Source organism: Rana temporaria, chromosome 1 (genome assembly GCF_905171775.1).
Source record: "Rana temporaria chromosome 1, aRanTem1.1, whole genome shotgun sequence".
Taxonomy (NCBI): Eukaryota; Metazoa; Chordata; class Amphibia; order Anura; family Ranidae; genus Rana; species Rana temporaria.
This window is the reverse complement of record NC_053489.1, coordinates 655,066,623-655,087,129: the sequence shown is the minus strand read 5'-3', so window position 1 is coordinate 655,087,129 and position 20,507 is coordinate 655,066,623. Positions and strand designations below refer to the sequence as shown.

At 42.4% G+C, this 20,507-nt stretch overlaps 1 protein-coding gene across 1 annotated transcript in view; it reads left to right on the top strand.

Moving 5' to 3' along the window:
- Positions 1–839: 839 nt before the first annotated feature.
- DDRGK1 (DDRGK domain containing 1) overlaps positions 840–20,507 on the top strand; it is an 89,040-nt gene continuing 69,372 nt past the window's right edge. The window contains exons 1-2 of the mRNA XM_040335509.1: positions 840–990; positions 5,783–5,884. Of these exons, the coding sequence (XP_040191443.1) occupies positions 865–990; positions 5,783–5,884 (228 nt within the window). The 5' untranslated portion in view covers positions 840–864. The remainder of the gene's footprint in view (positions 991–5,782; positions 5,885–20,507) is intronic.

Here is a 20,507-nt window from a genome sequence, read left to right as displayed (position 1 = left end):
TGACGCGATCGACGGGAGATCCGTCCGAATGAGGAGATTGCAACTCTGAGCGGCTTTTTCAAATACTGCCTTCTGAATGCTGTGATTGATCGGGGGTTTCGTGAGTGTTGAACCGCACTGATTACTGTGCTTATCCCTCAATTTATACAGTCTTGTACTATGCTCTGTTTCTTTATATTTACATGAGCTGTTGACTCCGGATGGATGGATGGTCATTCGTTGTATTGCTTCACCGCTCATAGCACCATCAACTTAATCAGGGACTGATCCCTTCGGTTTATCAAACCTATTTTTGTGCATTGTCCATAGGCTGACAAAGGACTACCTTGCATTTAGTGTGTCACTATTTGTTTAATTGTCTGTGCACTCACACATGGTTTTGATTCAGGGAGGACGCTGTTCCATCCTATTTGTTTTTGGCACATAATTGTACTTATTTTGCACATATTTTGTAGAATTTGCAACTTTCAATTTGCACATATTGATACCTCCTGAGCACGATGTGTACGTGGTATCATTAGCACTATTTGTACTTACAGCAGCAATTGTTGATATTAGCGTAACACTTATGTTTTAAATTTATTATTTTAAGTTTATTGCCTTTTTTTTTTTTTATTGTATTTAAGTGTATTTAAAAAGCAAAGCATCAGAAAGGAGGAAAACCAGTCTTTGGTAGACCATCATTGCCAGTGAGGCTGCATTCACACCTGAGCATTTCAAAGTCGCGCGTTTTTGCTGTGATTTTGTACAGGTCACCAATGCAAAAAAGCAGAAAAACGCATGCAGGCAGTGTGAAGGAACTTTTACAATAACTGTGAAATTTGTATTTTATGTCTTTTTGTATTGATTCTTATTTTTATAGCAATGGTGGCAGAAGAGGAGGAGGAGGAGGAAGGTGATGAGTCTCAGGAGACGCAGTCTTCAGCAAAGATCGGAGCTAAGAAGCAGAGGAAGTTAGAAGAGAAGCAAGCTAGAAAAGCCCAGCGAGAGGTGAGAACAGATCTGTGTGACCAGTAACGGGGGTATGGGAACTGATAAGTCCACCCAAAAGTGAAATTAAGATCTTGGTAGCCTATTAAGCAGTGATGTATTATGGCCTAGGCCGACAAGGCCCAGGCCTAGGGCGGCACTTTGCGGGGGGCGGCAAAATCCCATCCTGTCCCCCCTGTGCTCATCCCATCCTGTCCCCCTGTGCTCATCACATCCTGTCCCCCTGTGTTCATCCCATCCTATCCCCCTGTGTTCATCCCATCCTGTCCCCCTGTCCTCATCCCATCCCGTCCCTATCCCACCCTGTCCCTCTGTGCTCATCCCACCCTGTCCCTCTGTGCTCATCCCACCCTGTCCCTCTGTCCTCATCCCACCCTGTCCCTCTGTCCTCATCCCACTCTGTCCTCATCCCATCCTGTGCTCATCCCATCCTGTCCCCCCTGTGCTCATCCGATCCTGTCCCCCCTGTGCTCATCCGATCCTGTCCCCCCTGTGCTCATCCGATCCTGTCCCCCCTGTCCTCATCCCATCCTGTCCCCCTGTCCTCATCCCATCCTGTCCCCCCTGTCCTCATCCCATCCTGTCCCCCCTGTCCTCATCCCATCTGTCCTCATCCCATCCTGTCCCCCCTGTCCTCATCCCATCCTGTCCCTCTGTCCTCCCATGAAAATGACAGGGCGGGTCTTAAAAAGGAAAGGTGCATCCTATATAAAGTAGGGGGTGTGCGAGTTTTACCAGGCCTAGGGCGGCACAAAACCTAAATGCACCCCTGCTATTAAGGCATCATGAATAAATAAATAAAAGAAATCGCTCCCAGAGAGCATAAAAAGCAGTTAACACAAATTGATAAATGCATACGGACGGCAGTGCAGCACTGTATAAAATGGGGGAAAAAAAAGAAAAAAGTATAAAATCAACAAATAGAAAGAAAGTTCAAAATAATCATAAATCATGACAGGGCACGTACCAAAGCAAATGGACTCCAACATGTATGAAAGAGTATAAACGCGCTTTTATGTCTCCAAAAGTCCCTCATCCGAAATCATTAGTGCTTCCTCCACCCCAGAAGATACCATATATTAGTTATAACCTCAGACTTGCATTGCTTGGCAAAGCATAGAATAGAGCCAAAGAGGCACCATATAGCGTGCCAAGTTTTTAAAAAGGTAAACCGCTCACAAGATTAAAATGCATGTGCTCCAAACAAATAACCAGTCCTGGGTGTCAGGCGGGCCGCTTTGTAGTATCGATGTACGTGATGACATCACAAGCGTTGACTCCCCCAATGTGTTTCGTCACATCTGACGTCAGATATATTCTTTTGGACTCACTTTCTGTTTATTTTAAATATATATATTTTTTTCATTTTATTCAGCACTGCACTTTCGTTAGTATATTAAGACATCATCATGCACACTGGAGATTTAAAACTGGTGCATGGGACTCTGGTGTTTAGGTGTGGGTGGAAGGTACAGGCACACCATCCGGCCCTGCCGGCAGCCTGTAAAATTTTAAGAGAGGCTGACGGCTGTTCCGGTGCACCGACATTGTGGGCAGTATGCGCCCAGGGATGAACGTCTGAAGCACAGGCTCTTTGCATTCAGGGCATTTGCACACTGGGCCCATACTGCTTGGCACATCATCCAGCCCTGTCTGTCAGCCTCTCATAGGTTTTTAGGCCTCATGCACTCGGGACGCTTTCACCACCTCTCCTGGAAGCCTTTCCTCTTGGCAGAAAAAAAAAACTTGATGCTTGTCAAGCCTTTGGGCATTAATTCAGTTCACTGGCCAGAATAAGAACTTATTTTGTCCATTGAAATGAATGCATGCTCAAGCGCTAAATGTGCCTAGCGTTAACACGCATTCAGACTCGTGAAGCCTTGTTTCTGCCAAAACGCTGCTGCTCCTGGACAATGAGTTTATTTTTTATGCCTGTAAATGCCCCCGCTACTAAACTGCTCTAAACTTCTATGTGTGCATGAACACATAGGCTAACATGGAGGGGCATTTGGAGGCCAACACCCCCCCATAGCAATGAAAAACATCCATATAGTTACATAGTAGGTGAGGTTGAAAAAAGACACAAGTCCAACCTATGTGTGCGACTATATGTCATTATTATATTGTATATCCCTGTATGTTGTGGTCGTTCAGGTGCTTATCTAATAGTTTCTTGAAACTATTGATGCCCCTTGCTGAGATCGCCGCCTGTGGAAGGGAATTCCACATCCTTTGCCGCTCTTACAGTAAAGAGCCCTCTGAATAGTTTAACCACTTAACTCCCGGACCATATTGCTGGTCAAAGACCAGAGCACTTTTTGCGATTCGGCACTGCGTCGCTTTAACTGACAATTGCGCGGTCGTGCGACGTGGCTCCCAAACAAAATTGGCGTCCTTTTTTCCCCACAAATAGAGCTTTCTTTTGGTGGTATTTGATCACCTCTTTTTAGTTTTTGCGCTATAAACAAAAATAGAGCGACAATTTTGAAAAATAATTATATTTTTTACTTTTTGCTATAATAAATATCCCCCAAAAATATATTAAAAAGAATTTTTTCCCTCAGTTTAGGCCGATACGTATTCTTCTACATATTTTGGGTAAAAAAAATCGCAATAAGCGTTTATTGATTGGTTTGCTCAAAAGTTATAGCGTTTACAAAATAGGGGATAGTTTTATTGCATTTTTATTAATTTTTTTTTTACTAGTAATGGCGGCGATCAACGTTTTTTTATTCGGTACTGCGACATTATGGCGGACACTTCGGACACTTTTGACACATTTTTGGGACCATTGGCATTTTTATAGCGATCAGTGCTATAAAAATGCATTGGATTACCATAAAAATGCCACTGGCAGTGAAGGGGTTAACACTAGGGGGCGGGGAAGGGGTTAAGTATGTTCCCTGGGTGTGTTCTAACTGTAGGGGGGGTGGCCTCACTAGGGGAAATGACTGATCTTCTGTTCATACATTGTATGAACAGAAGATCAGCATTTCTCCCCCTGACAGGACCGGGAGCTGTGTGTTTACACTCACAGCTCCCGGTCCCCGCTCAGTAACGAGCAATCGCGGACGTTGTATTACGTGCTCTCTCGAAGGGGAGCCGACCTGCCGCTGTAAAACCACGGCGGCTGGTCGGGAAGTGGTTAAGGTTAAACCTATTTTCTTCTAATTTTAATGAGTGGCCACGTGTCTTGTTAAACTCCCTTCCGTTTTATCCCTATTGTGGGGTCACCAGTACGATATTTGTAAATTGCAATCATATCCCCTCTCAAGCGTCTCTTCTCCAGAGAGAATAAGTTCAGTGCTCGCAACCTTTCCTCATAACTAACATCCTCCAGACCCTTTATTAGCTTTGTTGCCCTTCTTTGCACTCTCTCCATTTCCAGTACACCCTTCCTGAGGACTGGTGCCCAGAACTGGACAGCATTCTCCAGGTGCGGCCGGACCAGAGTCTTGTAGAGTGGGAGAATTATCGTTTTATCTCTGGAGTTAATTCAGTGTGCATGAGGCCTTATAGGCTACCGGCAGTGGGGCTGGATGGTGAACCTGTGCCTTCCACCGGGCACCTAAACACCAGAATCTCATGCGTTGGGATTAAACACCCAGGGCCAGATTCTCAAAGGCGTTACGACGGCACAACACCATTTGCGCCGTCGTAAGTCCTAATCTGGCCCAGGGTATCTATGCGACTGATTCTTAGAATCAGTTACGCATAGATACCCATTAGATCTGACAGGCGTAAGGCTCTTACGCTGTTAGATCTTAAATGCAATTATTTTTCCCGCCGCTAGGTGTCGCATCGTCGTTTTCCCCTTCGTCTATGCAAATTAGCTAGTTACGCGAGATTCCCGAACGTACGCGCGGACGACGCAGTGATTTTACGACGTTTCCGTAAGCGTAAACTTGCCCCTGCTATAATGAGGGGCAAGTTTACGTAGGTCCGTCGTATGCCATGTTAAGTATGGCGTCGGGTCAGCGTCGGCTTTTTCCGTTGTTTACGTCGTTTTCGTAAGTCGTTCGCGAATACGACTTTACGTCAATGACGCTGACGTCTGCGTCATTGACGTTTTCCGTCGTGAGCTGGAGCATGCGCACTGGGCTATTTTTCCGCCCGGCGCATGCGCAGTTCGATCTGCGCGGGGGCGCGCTTAATTTAAATACAAGCCGCCCCCTTTGAATTACGCGGTCTTACGCCAGGCCAATTACACTACGCCGACGCAAATTACGGAGCAAGTGCTTGGAGAATACGGCACTTGCTGCAGTAATTTGCGGCGGCGTAGTGTAAATGGCTTACGCTTCGCCGCCGCAGATTCTACAAGAATCTGGCCCCCAGTGTGCAGGAACACTTTACGTGAAAAGGAACTTTACCATATAGAACTAAATCTAAATTTGAACTAGTAATTGTCCATGTATGATAGGTCAAAATAACATTGTAATAACCATTGTAAGCACCTCCGGCCGATCATTTCTACTGGGTGCGAAAAGGGGGCCCCCTCCCGCCCTCCACCTCGGGAGCAATCGAGGAGCCCCGTACTGCTGCCATTTGGTCTTGTGTACTCAGAGGGGTGGAAGGTGCCTCTTTTGTCCCTTTTGAGCTCTGCTCCTGAGTGGTCAATACACAACTTCCACACACGTCTAAGCTTCCAATGAATGTTGGTCTTTGAATAGATCTACAAAGGAGTGGGGATTACCTGGGTAATACATTATAAATTTGGCCTCCTAATAGCTTCTAAAACACGGGCTGTTTGTATTTTTTGGTTTAGTAAAATAATCTCTTTGGGTCTCTATAGGCCGAGGAAGCTGAGCGTCAGGAGAAGAAGAAAATGGATGTAAAGCGTGAAGAAGAGAGGAAGAAAGAGGAAGATCGTCTCAGGATGGAGGAAGAGAAGGAGGTGAATCTTTGTCTCTCTTATATCTCTAATAGTTTTTATTCCATGCAGGTCAGGGATGGACAATCCAATGTGGACTTCAAATATCAGGCATCTTGTGGAATTCATAAAATAAAACCTTTAATCTTTTTAACAATCAAATTAGACTTGTAAAGTCTTGTTATGGTTAAAACAAAAAAACAAAAAAAAAAAACTTTCTTTGCATATTTTATAATTATATATGAACATGGGGTGAAAACAAATATATATATATATATATATATATATATATATATATATATATATTATTCATACACTGCCCTGCTCCTAATTGCACCCGTAAACACGCCCTCATAGATTATCTCATGGAATGACAATGTTTTATGCAGAATCAAGTTACAAAATTAAATATTACCAACATCAACTTTAACAAAATGGGACAGGGCACTGGGGGCAGACCAGAGGGACAGGGCACTGGGGGCAGACCAGAGGGACAGGGCACTGGGGGCAGACCAGAGGGACAGGGCACTAGAACTGGGTCTCTTCCCCATTCTCTTGCTGTCTCCTCTGCAACTCCCATCCATCCTCTCTCTCCCATTCATCTCATCATCAGGAGCCTGTGTGTGCGGCTCCACGCTTGCATGTCCCCACTTCCCCCTTTTATTCAGGCTGGCAGAGAGGAGAGGAGCTGCAGCACAGCGGGAGGAAGTACAATACAGCGCTGAGATCCACACAACTGCACAGCCATTGACACCATAGCACAGCGCACACTGACAGCGCACAGCACACATTGAGACCAGTCTGTTCACAGTGCTCAGGCTAAACTTACATAGAGCACAAGGAGAAGAAAACTGCACAAACTAGAAGGCTGCCGCTCTCATGTCAGGGCAACTTTCAGTGAGCGCTGCACCGGAGTGGTCATTTTTGCAATCCTCCACCTCACTCATTACTTTCTGCTCTCCAGCTACATTGGTTGGGGGCCCGGGGGAGGGGGCAGGCTCAGAGAGGTCATACTGTTAGGTCCCATGGCTTAATGAGAATTGTAAGGAGAGCACCTGTGTACTGATCTGCCTGTACGCCGCTCAACAGACTACTTTTTCCGAGCATGCACCTTTCCTCTTCGGCCGCCAATCTCATCGGGACTCTAAGTGTAGGCACAGATTGGAGGGAGATTGGTCATGCAGCCCTGTCATCACTCGCCCCCAGCTTAAATCCACTCGCCAAATGCTAGTAGGCGAGTTAAAATTTTGAGGGCTGTATATATATATATATCAAAATAATATATATAGAGGTGGGACTTTTTGATGAGACCATGACTCGGAGGCACATAGGTCTCCATCCCATGTAATTGATGGAAGAGGGAGGAAAAGAGGGGAGAATGTTGGGGATGGTGGGACTTTATATGAAACATCACATGTGGGTAGGTTAAATCAAAAAAGAGCATACGTTTATTAAATAATATAATTGAGCATAGTACATTGGAGGCATCAAAAAATCAATATAGGGTACATATAATAGAATATAACATGATTGGTAGTCACATAATATCATTGATAACATAAAAATAACACTAATATACATGATAATTGATGAACCAGCAATGAGCGCAGAGAAATATAAAAAAATGTATAAAATTAATTGATGATTCAACCACATAAAAACCCATGGTAGGTACATGGCTGCTGAGATATGATCTAAAAAAAAAAAGGGGGGAGGCTCGACGCGTTTCGTGGACTTAATCCACTCATCAGGAGCAGGCTATACAGTACGTGCACGTTCGCTTCTGAGTGCGAGCTACTGGGGTCAGGGGCGTTTTATTTTTTTCTATATATATATATATATATATATATATATATATATATAAAAGATGTGTCAGGGCAGAGAGCAACCGGCTGAATCAGAAAAAGTCAGTGGCGGACACTGCAGCTGGCAACAATACCTTCTTGACTATTGCCCCCCCCCCCCCCATTGCTGGCCTGCCGGATCTACACAACATGTACACAGGCAGGCAGCCAATCACTGAAGAGGAACAGCAGAACGGTCGAGCTGCCGAGCCATCTCATCCGATGATCGGGCCGGGGGTGAGGGAGGGACATCAGATGTGTCAGGGCAGAGAGCCCCTACCTGCGGACGTCCATGCTCACCAAAGACAAAATTAGCAGAAAGGGCCCAAAGGTTGGCGCTCAAGAGCTGAAAATCCTTGTAGTACGTCACTACGTTCGCGTTTGTTGCATGAAAATTGTGTACCGTTAGTATGCAAGACAAGATCCTGGCACAAACGAAAATCAGACACTCAGTTGGCCAACAATTGGATCGTGTGTACGAGGCTTTAATCTTGGCCAGAAGGGGTACCAGGAATACTTAGATGTTGATGTTTGATGATACCAAAACTTATTTGAACAAATTGAAGTTAGGGCACTCGGGCACACTCGGCCATGCTCGGCTTCTCTCGCATTAAGGCTAGGAGGCGGCACAGGGCGTGACCGCGAAGGGAGCCGAGCCTGGCCGAGTGTACCCGAGTGTACTGCGCTCGGTATATGTCGGCGGCGGCGTTCAAACACAGCGCAGGAAGCGGGTATCGGCATATATCGCGCACCCACGTTTTCCCCCTGATTTTAAGGGGGGAAAAAGTGCGCGGTATATGCCGATAAATACGATAATACATAATGATTATGCTTGCACCTACCATGAGAATATATATCCGATGCCAGGTCCCTTTTTACCTAGAGGTGGGTGTGCCCTGTACTCATTGTCCCCGGTGATGATCGTTGAGTTTTGTAATGTGTTGCTAATTGTATATAGAAAACGATCGGGGTTTGGTGTGAAGGTGTCGGTGGCTGAAGGCCGGGTTAGGTTCACACTTTCTTCCTACTCTCTTTGAAGAATCCAGCTGTACTACAGAGGAAAGGTTGTTGGAGAACTTATGAGTCACACCTATATGTGTAGGCTGCGCTCACCTATCGCTTAGTCCTCCCTTATAGAAACACACAATTGTTTAAGCAGTTCGATATTTTTAACATCTGTCACCAAGGCAGACTGAATGTGGGAGGATGAAGACAGCTGTAATTATGAGGGAAGAGTCAGTCTTGCACAGAAGCGTTTATTGCAGAGTTCTAGCTGGCGGGAAAAACAATCAACCTAATTATATCTCTTCTAGAGACTTTCAAGACAAATTAAACCCAAAACCAGAATAACAACAAAAATATCCAGAATACAGTGGAGTAAGAGCCGGTTCATACAGGGGCGGCACGACTTCGGGGGCGACTCAGTCAGGCGACCCGAAGACGACTTCTACGGCGATTTGCAAAATGACTTCTGTATAGAAGTCAATGCAGGTCGCCCCGAGTCGCCCCCGAAGTTATACAAGAACCATTTTCTAAGTCGGAGCGACTTGCGTCTCTCCTATTAGAAGGGTTCTATCCACTAGAATGGGACGCGACTTGTCAGGCGGCTGTGTCGCCTGACGAGTCGCCCCAGTGTGAACCGGCTCTGAGAGTAACTTGGTTTGAAAACGTTTTGATTTGCGAGCAACTTCCTTTTTTTTTTATTATTTTGGCTCGGAGTGTTGACTCGCAAAATTTAAGTTAAATATGCCTGCAGTACCTCATTTGGCCTGAGGTACGGGGGCGCAGGACCCGTGAAAAGAGGGACATTGGCCTGCATTACAATAAGCGTATATTGATTGGTTTGCGCAAAAGTTATAGCGTCTACAAAATAGGGGGTAGTTTTATGAAATTTTTATTATTATTATAATTTTTTTTTTACTTGTTTTGGCAGCGATTAGCGTTTTTTTTTTTTTTTTTTTCATGACTGCAACATTATGGCAGACACATCAGACACTTTTGACACTATTTTGGGAATGACAATTGCGCAACACTGTACCCAAATTATATTTTTATCATTTTTTTCCCACAAATAGAGCTTTATTTTGGTGTTATTTGATCATCTCTGCGATTTTTATTTTTTGCGCTATAAACAAAAAAAAGACAGAAAATTTTGAAAAAAAAACACAATCTTTTTTACTTGTTGTTATAATAATATCCCATTTTTTTTTTTTTTTTTAAATTAAAAATTTCCCTCGGTTTAGGCCGATACGTATTCTTCTACATATTTTTGTTAAAAAAAAAATCGCATTGGTTTGCGCAAAAGTTATAGCGCCTACAAAATAGGGGATAGATTTATGATTTTTTTATTTTTTTTTTACTAGTAATGGCGGCGATCTGCGTTTTTTTTTTTTGGTCAGGCCTGCGATATTGCGGCGGACGTATCGGACACTTTTGACACAATTTTGGGACCATTCACATTTATACAGCGATCAGTGCTATAAAAATGCACTAGTTACTGTATAAATGTGACTGGCAGGGAAGGGGTTAACACTAGGGGGTGAGGAAGGGGTTAAATGTATTCCCTGGGTGTGTTCTAACTGTGTGGGGGGAGGGGACTGACTGGGGGAGGTGACCGATGCTGTGTCCCTATGTACAAGGGACACAGATCGGTCTCCTCTCTCCCTGACAGGACGTGGAGCTCTGTGTTTACACACAGAGCTCCACGTCCCTGCTGTCACCGCAGATCGCAGGTACCTGGCGGACATCGCGGCCACCAGACACGTGCATCTGCTTCCCAGCGATGCGCCGGGCACATTGTTTCCCTGCTGCGCACCCCCCATGTAAACAACAGGACGTCCAACCGGCACTTGAGAGCCGCACTGTGGACATCTTTCGTCTATAGCGCGGATCTCAAGTGGTTAAAAAAATTAAATAATTATGCTCGGGTATTTTTTGTAAACTAAATTCCAAGTGAGGTCGCTACGTGTGCTTAAAAAAATCATTTTGCTGTGCAAAGTGGTAAAAAAGTTATTGCTTTTAATAACCAGTGCATATCAAATCTTTAACATTTAGTCATGAAGGTTTTAATTACTTAAAGGGGCAGATCCACAAAGGAAGTACGCCGGCGTATCTACTAATACGCCGGCGTACTTTCAAATTTCCTGCGTCGTATCTTTGTTTTGAATCCTCAAAACAAGATACAACGGCATCTGGGTTAGATCCGACAGGCGTACATCTTCGTACGCCTTCAGATCTAAGATGCAATTCTTCGGCGTTCGATGGGTGGCGTTCACGTCGTAATCCGTGTCGAGTATGCAAATTAGCTATTTCCGACGATCCACGAACGTATGCGCGGCCGTCGCATTCTTTTATGTCGTTTCCGTTCAGCTTTTTCCGGCATATAGTTAAAGCTGCTATCTGGTGGCGTACTCAATGTTAAGTGTGGCCGTCATTCCCGCGTCTAAATTTTAAAATTTGACGTCGTTTGCGTAAGTCGTCCGTAAATGGGGCTGGACGCTATTTACGTTGACGTCAAAACCGATGACGTCCTTGCGACGTCATTTAGAGCAATGCACGTCGGGAAATTTTAGGGACGGCGCATGCGCAGTTCATTCGGCGCGGGGACGCGCTTCATTTAAATGAAACACGCCCCCTACCCGCCGCATTTGAATTCAGCGCCCTTACGCCGCGAGAGATACGCTACGCCGCCGTAACTTACGGCGCGAATTTGTTGTGGATTTCAAAGAAAGCAAAGTAAGTTACGGCGGCGTAGCGTATTTCACATACGCTGCGCCCATCCAATTGTATGTGGATCTGCCCCAAAGTGTTTAGTTTTGGATGGAGCAGAGGAGGGTTTGACCGGTCAGATTTTTCATTGATGTTTGTTGGGGAGATTTACCCTCTTTATTAGTCCTGGTGACCACAGTGACTGGAAATCTATAATTTTACATGTTGTTACCTGAATAAGCAAAAGAAACATTTTTATTGGGGACATCTGTGCCATTGACAATGGTCTAATTTTTTTTCTTTTTTTTATTCTCTCTCCAAAAAAAAAAAGATTTGCCTATGCATAAACTTTAATTATGAGCCATTTCCTTTTTTTGAATGCAGAATGTATTGACTTATTTTTGTCTCATTGTTTCTACTAATGTACAGAGTAGAGCTTCAATCCCAAAAATGTTTTTTCATTATTGTGCTCATTAGACCTAAATGCCTGTTGCTATGCGGTCCTACGAAATCTGCCTTTGGAATCACCTAGGATTCTGACATCATCTCCCTCTAATACTCCTGGGAAATGTGTGTCATCATTTCCCAAGATGCAGTGTGCTGTCCCCATCCAAGACTTCCAGGAAGTAAGTGCTTGTGGGCTTCACAATGCCCACAAGCAAAATGACAACGGTGTGGACATAGTTATTCAAAAAATATAGTTTTATAAACTATGCGGAGCGGCGGCGGATTGTAAAATAGTAATATTATAAAAACGCATGATGAAAGGACATACATTTAAAAAATGCTAATTGTGATTGGAACCCCGCTTTAAGAATCAAAATTGCGATCTTTTTCCCTTCCCAATCTTTAATACAGCATGTCACGATTCTTTCTAAAAAGTGTAGTGTTCCCACAGCTGGAAAAAAAATAAAAAATCCAGGCAGCCAACTTTTATTGCAACATGGCGAATAAGTAGAAACAAAGTATCTTTTTGTTCTTTTATCAATGGAAAGAATTCCGGCGAGTAAATAAAGGAAGTTTAACCATTTAAAGGGGTTGTAAAGGTAAAAAAGGTTTTTCCTAAATAGCTTCCTTTACCTTAGTGCAGTCCTCCTTCACTTACCTCATCCTTCCATTTTGCTTTTAAATGTCCTTATTTCTTCTGAGAAATCCTCACTTCCTGTTCTTCTGTCTGTAACTACACACAGTAATGCAAGGCTTTCTCACTGGTGTGGAGAAATCTTCTTGAGGGGGGAGGGGGCGAGCAGGAGTGTCAGGACCCTCTCTAATTTGCAGATAGAGAAAGGAGCTGTGTGTTAGTGGGCGTCCTGACACTCCTGCTCGCCCCCTCCCCCCTCAAGAGGATTTCTCCACACCAGGGAGAAAGCCTCACATTACTGTGTGGAGTTACAGACAGAAGAACAGGAAGTGAGCATTTCTCAGAAGAAATAAGGACATTTAAAAGCAAAATGGAAGGATGAGGTAAGTGAAGGAGGACTGCACTAAGGTAAAGGAAGATATTTAGGGAATTTTTTTTTTACCTTTACAACCCCTTTAAAGACCAAACCATTTCTGACATTTGTTGCTTACAAGTAAAAATCATAATTTTTTGCTAGAAAATTACTGGCAACACCCAAACATGATTTTATATATATATATATATATATATATATATATATGTGTGTGTGTGTGTGTGTGTGTGTGTGTGTGTGTGTGTGTATATGTGTATATATATATATATATATATAAACATTTTTAAGCAGAGACCCTATAGAATACAATGGTGGTTGTTGCAATATTTTATGACACACCGTATTTGTGCAGCGGTCTTTCAAATGCAGTTAAAAAAAAAAAAATACACTTTAATGAATAAAAAAATAAAATAAAAAATAAATAGGAAAGTTAGCCCAATTTTTTTGGTATATTGTGAAAGAAGATGTTACACCACGAGAATCATGAGAAAATCGTAATCTTTATTCTAAGCAAAATATTGTGATTCTCATTTTAGCCAAAATCGTGCAGCTCTAGTACAGAGCCATAGCTTTGTAAAAAGAAAAAGATAGAACAAAGGTGGGGTAATACAGATAAATATAAAAACAAAAGATGTACTGAGTGATATGAACATGCAGTTGCATAGAAAACACAAAGCAGCAACAAGATACAACAGCAATGAGCTCTCTGCTCATCTCCCTCCTCGCTCATTGGAGCGCTGAGCTATGGAGGGGCCCGTCTCAGGCTCTCAGTGGCTCGCTGAGAGGCTGAGACAGGTGTCGGTCCAGGCAATTGGCATATCCAGACTTTGTTGTCGGGATGACCTGGTGCCTGGACCGATCTTGGCGACGTCAGCAGAGAGTGGACTTCAGACCGCTCTCTGCTGAAAACGGGTCACAGGAGTGCAAAACAAATTGCACTCCTGTGATCCGTGGAAGGAGTACAGCCTAACGAGCTCAGGCTGGACTTCGACTTTAAATCCTTATAAATATTTTTGACGTGCTGCTTTTTTTTTATCCTAAAGTAGAACCATAGGCTAATTATTTTTACATTTTTGGATGAGTAAGGGAGGGTTATGACCTCTGCTAGATTTTTTTATTTATTTTTTTGCCATCTGTGTCCCGTTGCTGAAAATTCTCTTTTTTTCCCCTGTCTCACAGCCAAACAGGAAGTGAGAGGAAATCCCTGCAAATTAAGGACATTTCTTGGGGACCTCTGGGTCACCCGAACTAGTGTCCCCATTGCAAGATTTCCCCTCTATTACTTTTCAGGGGAAAATCCCAAAATTTCTTTTACTTTCACTCTTAATGATAATGGTAAGCAGGACAACTAGAGAGGTGGAATCTCCCTACGGGAGCACAGACAGCAATCAAAACTGACAGGGGTTCTAATCCCTCTCCACTCCCTATCCAAACTCAAAAAAAAGCGTTGCCTTTAGTTATACATTAAAGCGGTTGTAAACCCCCATCTACTTATTTCATTATTAGCATTTTCCTAAAGACAGTTTCCCGCTGCACCCAACGATCCTTATACAATCAATTCAATTATTATATTTGCGGTGTAATCGGTACCTTTGTCCCTGGGCTTCCTGGTCCTATGCCAGCGCCATTCGTCTTTAGGTCTTCCGCATCTGCTGCTGTAAAAACTTCCGCCCACACTTGATGACGCTTGCTGTAATCCCGCGCGTGCGCACTACGGCAAATATTCAAGCCTCTTCTTCGTTTCCGGTTACTATGGAAACGAAGAGAAGCTGTGTCTTGCGCGCCTTCTTCCTCCTTCAAACCCTGTGACGTAGGAGTCGCAAGGTATGAAGGTAAACAACCATGAGCCTCTTGGGGAGGGGGAGGTAGGAAATAACAATGAAAAACATTGCGCGATGTCAGGGCTGACGTCAACAGCAGGAAATGACGCAACCCCGACATAAACAGAGCTAGTGACCGGCAGGGTCTCGGCTGGCCGGATTAACGAACGAACGGCGCATGCGCGGAGTGACGTCACCATTCGGGATATCGGCGATATCAGGAGAAGGAAGCAGGTAGGGAAAAAAAAAAAGACAGAGACGAATTGGGGCTATTAGAATGCCTGTAGAAATAGAAAGTTGCAATTTTAGGTTTACAACCGCTTTAAGTAAATAAATAAATAACAGAAAAATATGGCAACACGGCGCCGAAGATCAATAATGGAAAAGATAAGTTGAATACAATAAATGCTGAATCGCAGCTGCCCTAATTTTTGGCAGGACCAAAAAATGGGTAAGCAGTGCTGATCCTTAACTATGTGATACAAATACAAATGACAATAAAATAAACAATAAAAAATATTAGAACATATAAATATACTAAAATATAATAGGAAAAATCCCATATACCCAACTCCATACCCACAGTTGATCCAGAGGAAGGCAAAATACCCCAGCAGAGCATGATCCAATTTGCTACAGCAGGGAAAAAATCCTTCCTGATCCCCCGAGAGGCAATTCGGATTTTCCCCGGATCAACTTTACCTATAATGAAAAGAATTATTGGTCAGTTCTTTTGTTTTTTTTTTAAACAAAAAAAAAAAGGCAAAGCAGCACTGATCCTTAACTATGTCATACAAATACAAATGTGAATATACTAACAGACTATGAAAATTACCAACAAACATCCAATATTGAATAAATCCCCCAAAATCTAGCTGAGGTATGCATATATGTATCAATAAAGTGCAAAGTGCTCAAAAAATAACACCATGGGCCATAATCTATAATGAATGCAAAATAACAAAGTCCATCTTGTTAATGATCCCAAAAAATTGGTATCTACTAAAAAAACGTGTATTAAAAAAAAAAAAATATATATATATATATATATATATATATATATATATATATATATATATACTCAAATAAAAACACAGAAATAAAAGTTCATAAATGTGAAGAAATGTAAATAATTAAAATGGTTTGCAAATTTACCAGCCACTTCAGTCGGTGAGTCAGTTTGGTGCGACTGGTGGAGGATCACGTTGTGTGTTTTTTATCACAGCTGATCTCCATACAAGATATCACTGATTGTCACCATCGATCGTTTACATTTATTCGCATTTATGAACTTTTATTTATGTGTATTTTATTTATTTTTTTTTTTTTTTATCCCACTTCAGACTTAACCATTTAACGGAGGAAGGTAGCGAGACTTTCCCGCCATTCATTTGCCCGACAAGTCTTTTTCTGGTTTCGCATCATATGTGGAATTATATATATATTTTTTTTTTTTTTTTTTATTATAATTTTTTTTTTTTTTAAATAATGTGTATTTTATTTGAGCATATTTTTTTATATATATTTCATACACATGTTTAATTTTTATTTTTTAGTAGATACACATTTTTTGGATCATTACCGAGATGGACTTTATTTTGCACTTATTATAGATTATGGCACATTGGGGGTTATTTACTAAAGGCAAATCCACTTTGCACTACAAGTGCAAACTACAAGTGCAAAGTGCACTTGAAATTGCACAGAAAGTGCACTTGGAAGTGCAGTCGCTGTAAATCCGAGGGCGACATGCAAGGAAAATAAAAACCAGCATTTTAGCTTGCACATGATTGGATGATAAAATCAGCAGAGCTTCCCCTCATTTCAGATCTACCCCTCAGATTTACAGTGACTGCACTTCCAAGTGCACTTGTAGTGCAAAGTGGATTTGCCTTTCATAAATAACCCCTGATGTGTTATTTTTTGAGCACTTTGCACTTTATTGATACATATATGCATACCTCAGCTAGATTTTTGGGGATTTATTCAATATTGGATGTTTTTTTGGTCATTTTCATAGTCAGTTAGTGCATTCACATTTGTATTTGTATCACATATTTAAAAGAGGAAGTAAACCCTGATGGGTTTTACTTCCTCTTTAGCCCGCTGCAAAGCCTGCAAATGAAAAGCATAATGGGCTAGTATGCATCGCATACTAGCCCATTATGTGCCACTTACCTGCAAAAGAATCCAGCGATGTCTCCAGAGTAGGCAGCGTCCATCTTTCTGGCCCCTCCTCCTTCCGGGCCACGGACTCCGGCTCTGTGATTCGCCGGAGCCGTGTGACATGCACACCGGAGCCGCGATTCACGGCACAGGTTAGGGAAGAAATGACACTGTTTAGTTTCTTCCCCGCGCATTCGCCGGACTACAAGTGAAATATCTCCTAAACGGTGCATGTTTAGGAGATATTTACACTACCTATAGGTAAGCGCTGCTTTCCCTTTTGTTCTGGAAAATAAACAAATAATAATAATTAATAAAAAAAAAACAAGACGAATAATTTATTTATTTATAGGTTAAGTTGATCCGGGGAATATCCGATTGCCTCTCGGGGATCAGGATGGATTTTTTTCCCCTGCTGGAGCAAATTGTGTTGTTTTTTTTTTTTTTTTGCCTTCCTCTGGATCAACTGTGGGTATAGGATGTGTATATGGCATCGTATAATACATTTTTATTTTTGGGGTGATTTTTTTCCCTTGTATTGGTTGAACATGTTTTATTGTTTTATTTATTACATTTATGTTTTAATATTTTTTATTGTTTTATTGGATGTCTTGTGTCTTTTTTCATACATAGGATTGCATGATGATACATTTTTGTCCCTCCTTTTTATTGGCTGAACTTGTTTTTATTTTTTATATTTTTTTTAATATTATTGTTTATTTTTTTATTTTACTGTTTTATTGGTTGACTTGTGTCTTTTTTTCAACCGGACTAACTATGTAATTCAAAATTCATTATATAAGTCATAATTTGGTGGTAATCCGGAAGGTAACAAGTAACGCTTTGACATATAACATCTGTAGGCGAAGGATTGTGGTGTTTGTATCATCATTAGGTCATTTACTTTCATTGTGAATTAATAACGTGGTCAGTTTCATTTTATTTCGGTTTGCTTGCAGGATTATATAGTCTTGTTCTAGCGCCTTTTGTTATAAAACAGCAGAAAGCAGAAGGGGAAAAAAAAAAAACACTGCCTGCCCTCCTACACAGATACTAAAGTTGGACTCTGACCTTTATGCTGTGTGTAGATCATCTTGTGTGATTACAGCATTTATAATGTTTTGGCAGATTTTTTTTTTTTTTTTTAATTACTAAATTAAAAATAGGACTATCATACCATCAGATTTTAGGGCTGAGCTCCGTGTTTCATATTGTATGCTTGCTGATAGCAACATGTAGCATGTTCTAATCCCCATGTATTTTGTCACCATCGAGACTAAAGAGGTAAATGTTTGAGCCCAGCCAAGGGCTAGACTAAGAGGGAGATTTACTAAAACTGGAGAGTGCAGAATATGGTGCAGCTCTGCATAGAAACCAATCACCTTCTAGGTTTTATTGTCAAAACTTAAAGTGGATGTAAACCGTTACAGACCACATTTACCTACAGGTAAGCCTAGATTAAGGCTGTAGGTGCAAGAAAAATCTCCTAACCACTTGCCTACTGGGCACATATACCCCCTTCCTGCCCAGGCGAAATTTCAGCTTTCAGCACTGCGTCGCTTTAAATTAAAATTGCGCGGCCGTGCGACGTGCCTCCCAAACAAAATTGACGTCCTTTTTTTCCCCACAAATAGACCTTTCTTTTGGTGGTGTTTGATCACCTCTGCGGTTTTTATTTTTTTGCGCTATTAACAAAAAAAGAGCGACAATTAAAAAAAAAAAAAAACACAATTTGTTTTACTTTTTGCTATAATAAATATCCCATTTTTAAAAAAAAAAAAAATATATATTTTTTTCTCAGTTTAGGCCGATATGTATTCTACATATTTTTGGTAAAAAAAAAAAAAAAATAATAAAAAAAATCGCAATAAGCGTATAGTGATTGGTTTGCGCAAAAGTTATAGTGGCTACAAAATAGGGGATAGAATTCTGACATTTTTTTTTTTTATTATTTTTTTTTTTTTTTTTACTAGTAATACGGCGATCTGCAAATTTTTTCAGGACTGCGATATTATGGCGGACACATCGGACACTTTTGACTCATTTTTGGGACCATTCACATTAATACAGCGAACAGCGCTATAAAAACGCACTGATTACTGTATAAATGTGACTGGCAGGGAAGGGGTTAACACTAGGGGCCGAGGAAGGGGTAAATGTGGATCCTGGGAGTGATTCTTACTGTGGGGGGAGGGGACTGACTGGGGGAGGTGACTAATGCTGTGTCCCTATGTACAAGGGACACAGAATTAGTCTCCTCTCCCTGACAGGACGTGGAGCTCTGTGTTTACACACAGAGCTCCACGTCTCTGCTCTAAAACTGCCGATCGCGGCCGCCAGGCACGCGCATCGGCATTGCTGTGACGTGCCGGGCACGCGAGCACCCCCCCAGTGTCCGGAGGACGTAAAAAGACGGCCTCCCGGATTTATAGAGCCACCTTGAGGCTGTCTTTTTACATACGCCCGGGTCTGAAGTAGTTAAACCTACACGTTTTAGGAGACATTTACACTAAAGACTTGCACCGATGTGAGTGAGTGAATAACTTATATAGCGCTACAAATGTGAACTGAATCGCCTCAAGGCGCTTGGTATCCATTTCCTTCTTTTTAGCCTTCAGAAAAGATGGGTCTTGAGTTTTTTCCTAAAGGCGAGGTGATTCACTTCCGTTCAGATGTTAGTTGGTAACGCGTTCCACAGTCAAGGTCCTTGGACTGCAAATCTTCGTTCTCCTTTGGTCTTGTAGCGGGCCTTGGGGATTTGTAGTAGATTTTGGTTAGTTGATCGAAGGATGCGATTGGGGTTGTGGTATTTTATTTTCTCACATAGATATTGGGGGGCGATTCCTTGTACACATTTGTGCGTCAGGCAGAGGGCCTTAAATGTGACTCGGTCCTTTAGGGCCAGCCAGTGGAGGGACCTCAAGGAGGGAGTGATCGATTCCCAGGGTTTTTTTTTCTGTTACCAATCGTGCCGCCGTGTTCTGGACGACTTGTAGACGAGCAATCTGTTATTTTGGGAGTCAGAGGTAGAGGGAGTTTGCATAGTCGAGCCTGGAGTTGATAGTTGTCCCGATCACTACTGCTGTGTCTTCTTTCGGGATGAAGGGAACGAGTCTTCGTAGCAGACGGAGAAGATGGTGAGATCCGCTGACTACTGATCCTATTTGTGCATCCATTGTCATGTCAGAGTCAAAAGTGACTCCGAGACTTTTGACTTTGGGGCTTGGGGTGATGGGTTGTCCCAAGATTTGTCTACGCACATGTGCCATAGACAAATGTGCAGGCGCACTTTAGAAGCGGCGATCATGCCCTTTCAAAGGAGGATGTGCCGTTACTGGCCACTCCTGCACACATGTGCGGGAGTGACGTCATCGCGGCTCCAGCCAATCACAGCACTGGATCTGCGATACCCATAACTAACTCCGGGAGGACATGTTGGCGGCCGGTGCTGTGTTGGGCACCGCAGCGGGGGCTTCAAACCCAGGTGAGTATTACATAATGGGCTAGTATGCTGTGCATACTAGCTCATTATGCCTTTGTCTTGCAGGTGTTTTTTTGTGTTTTTTTTAAAGTGGGGTTACAACAAAAGATTTTTTGCATTCAGCCCACAGATCGAACAAAAAGAACTATCAGACTCATCAATCTTTGCTATAGA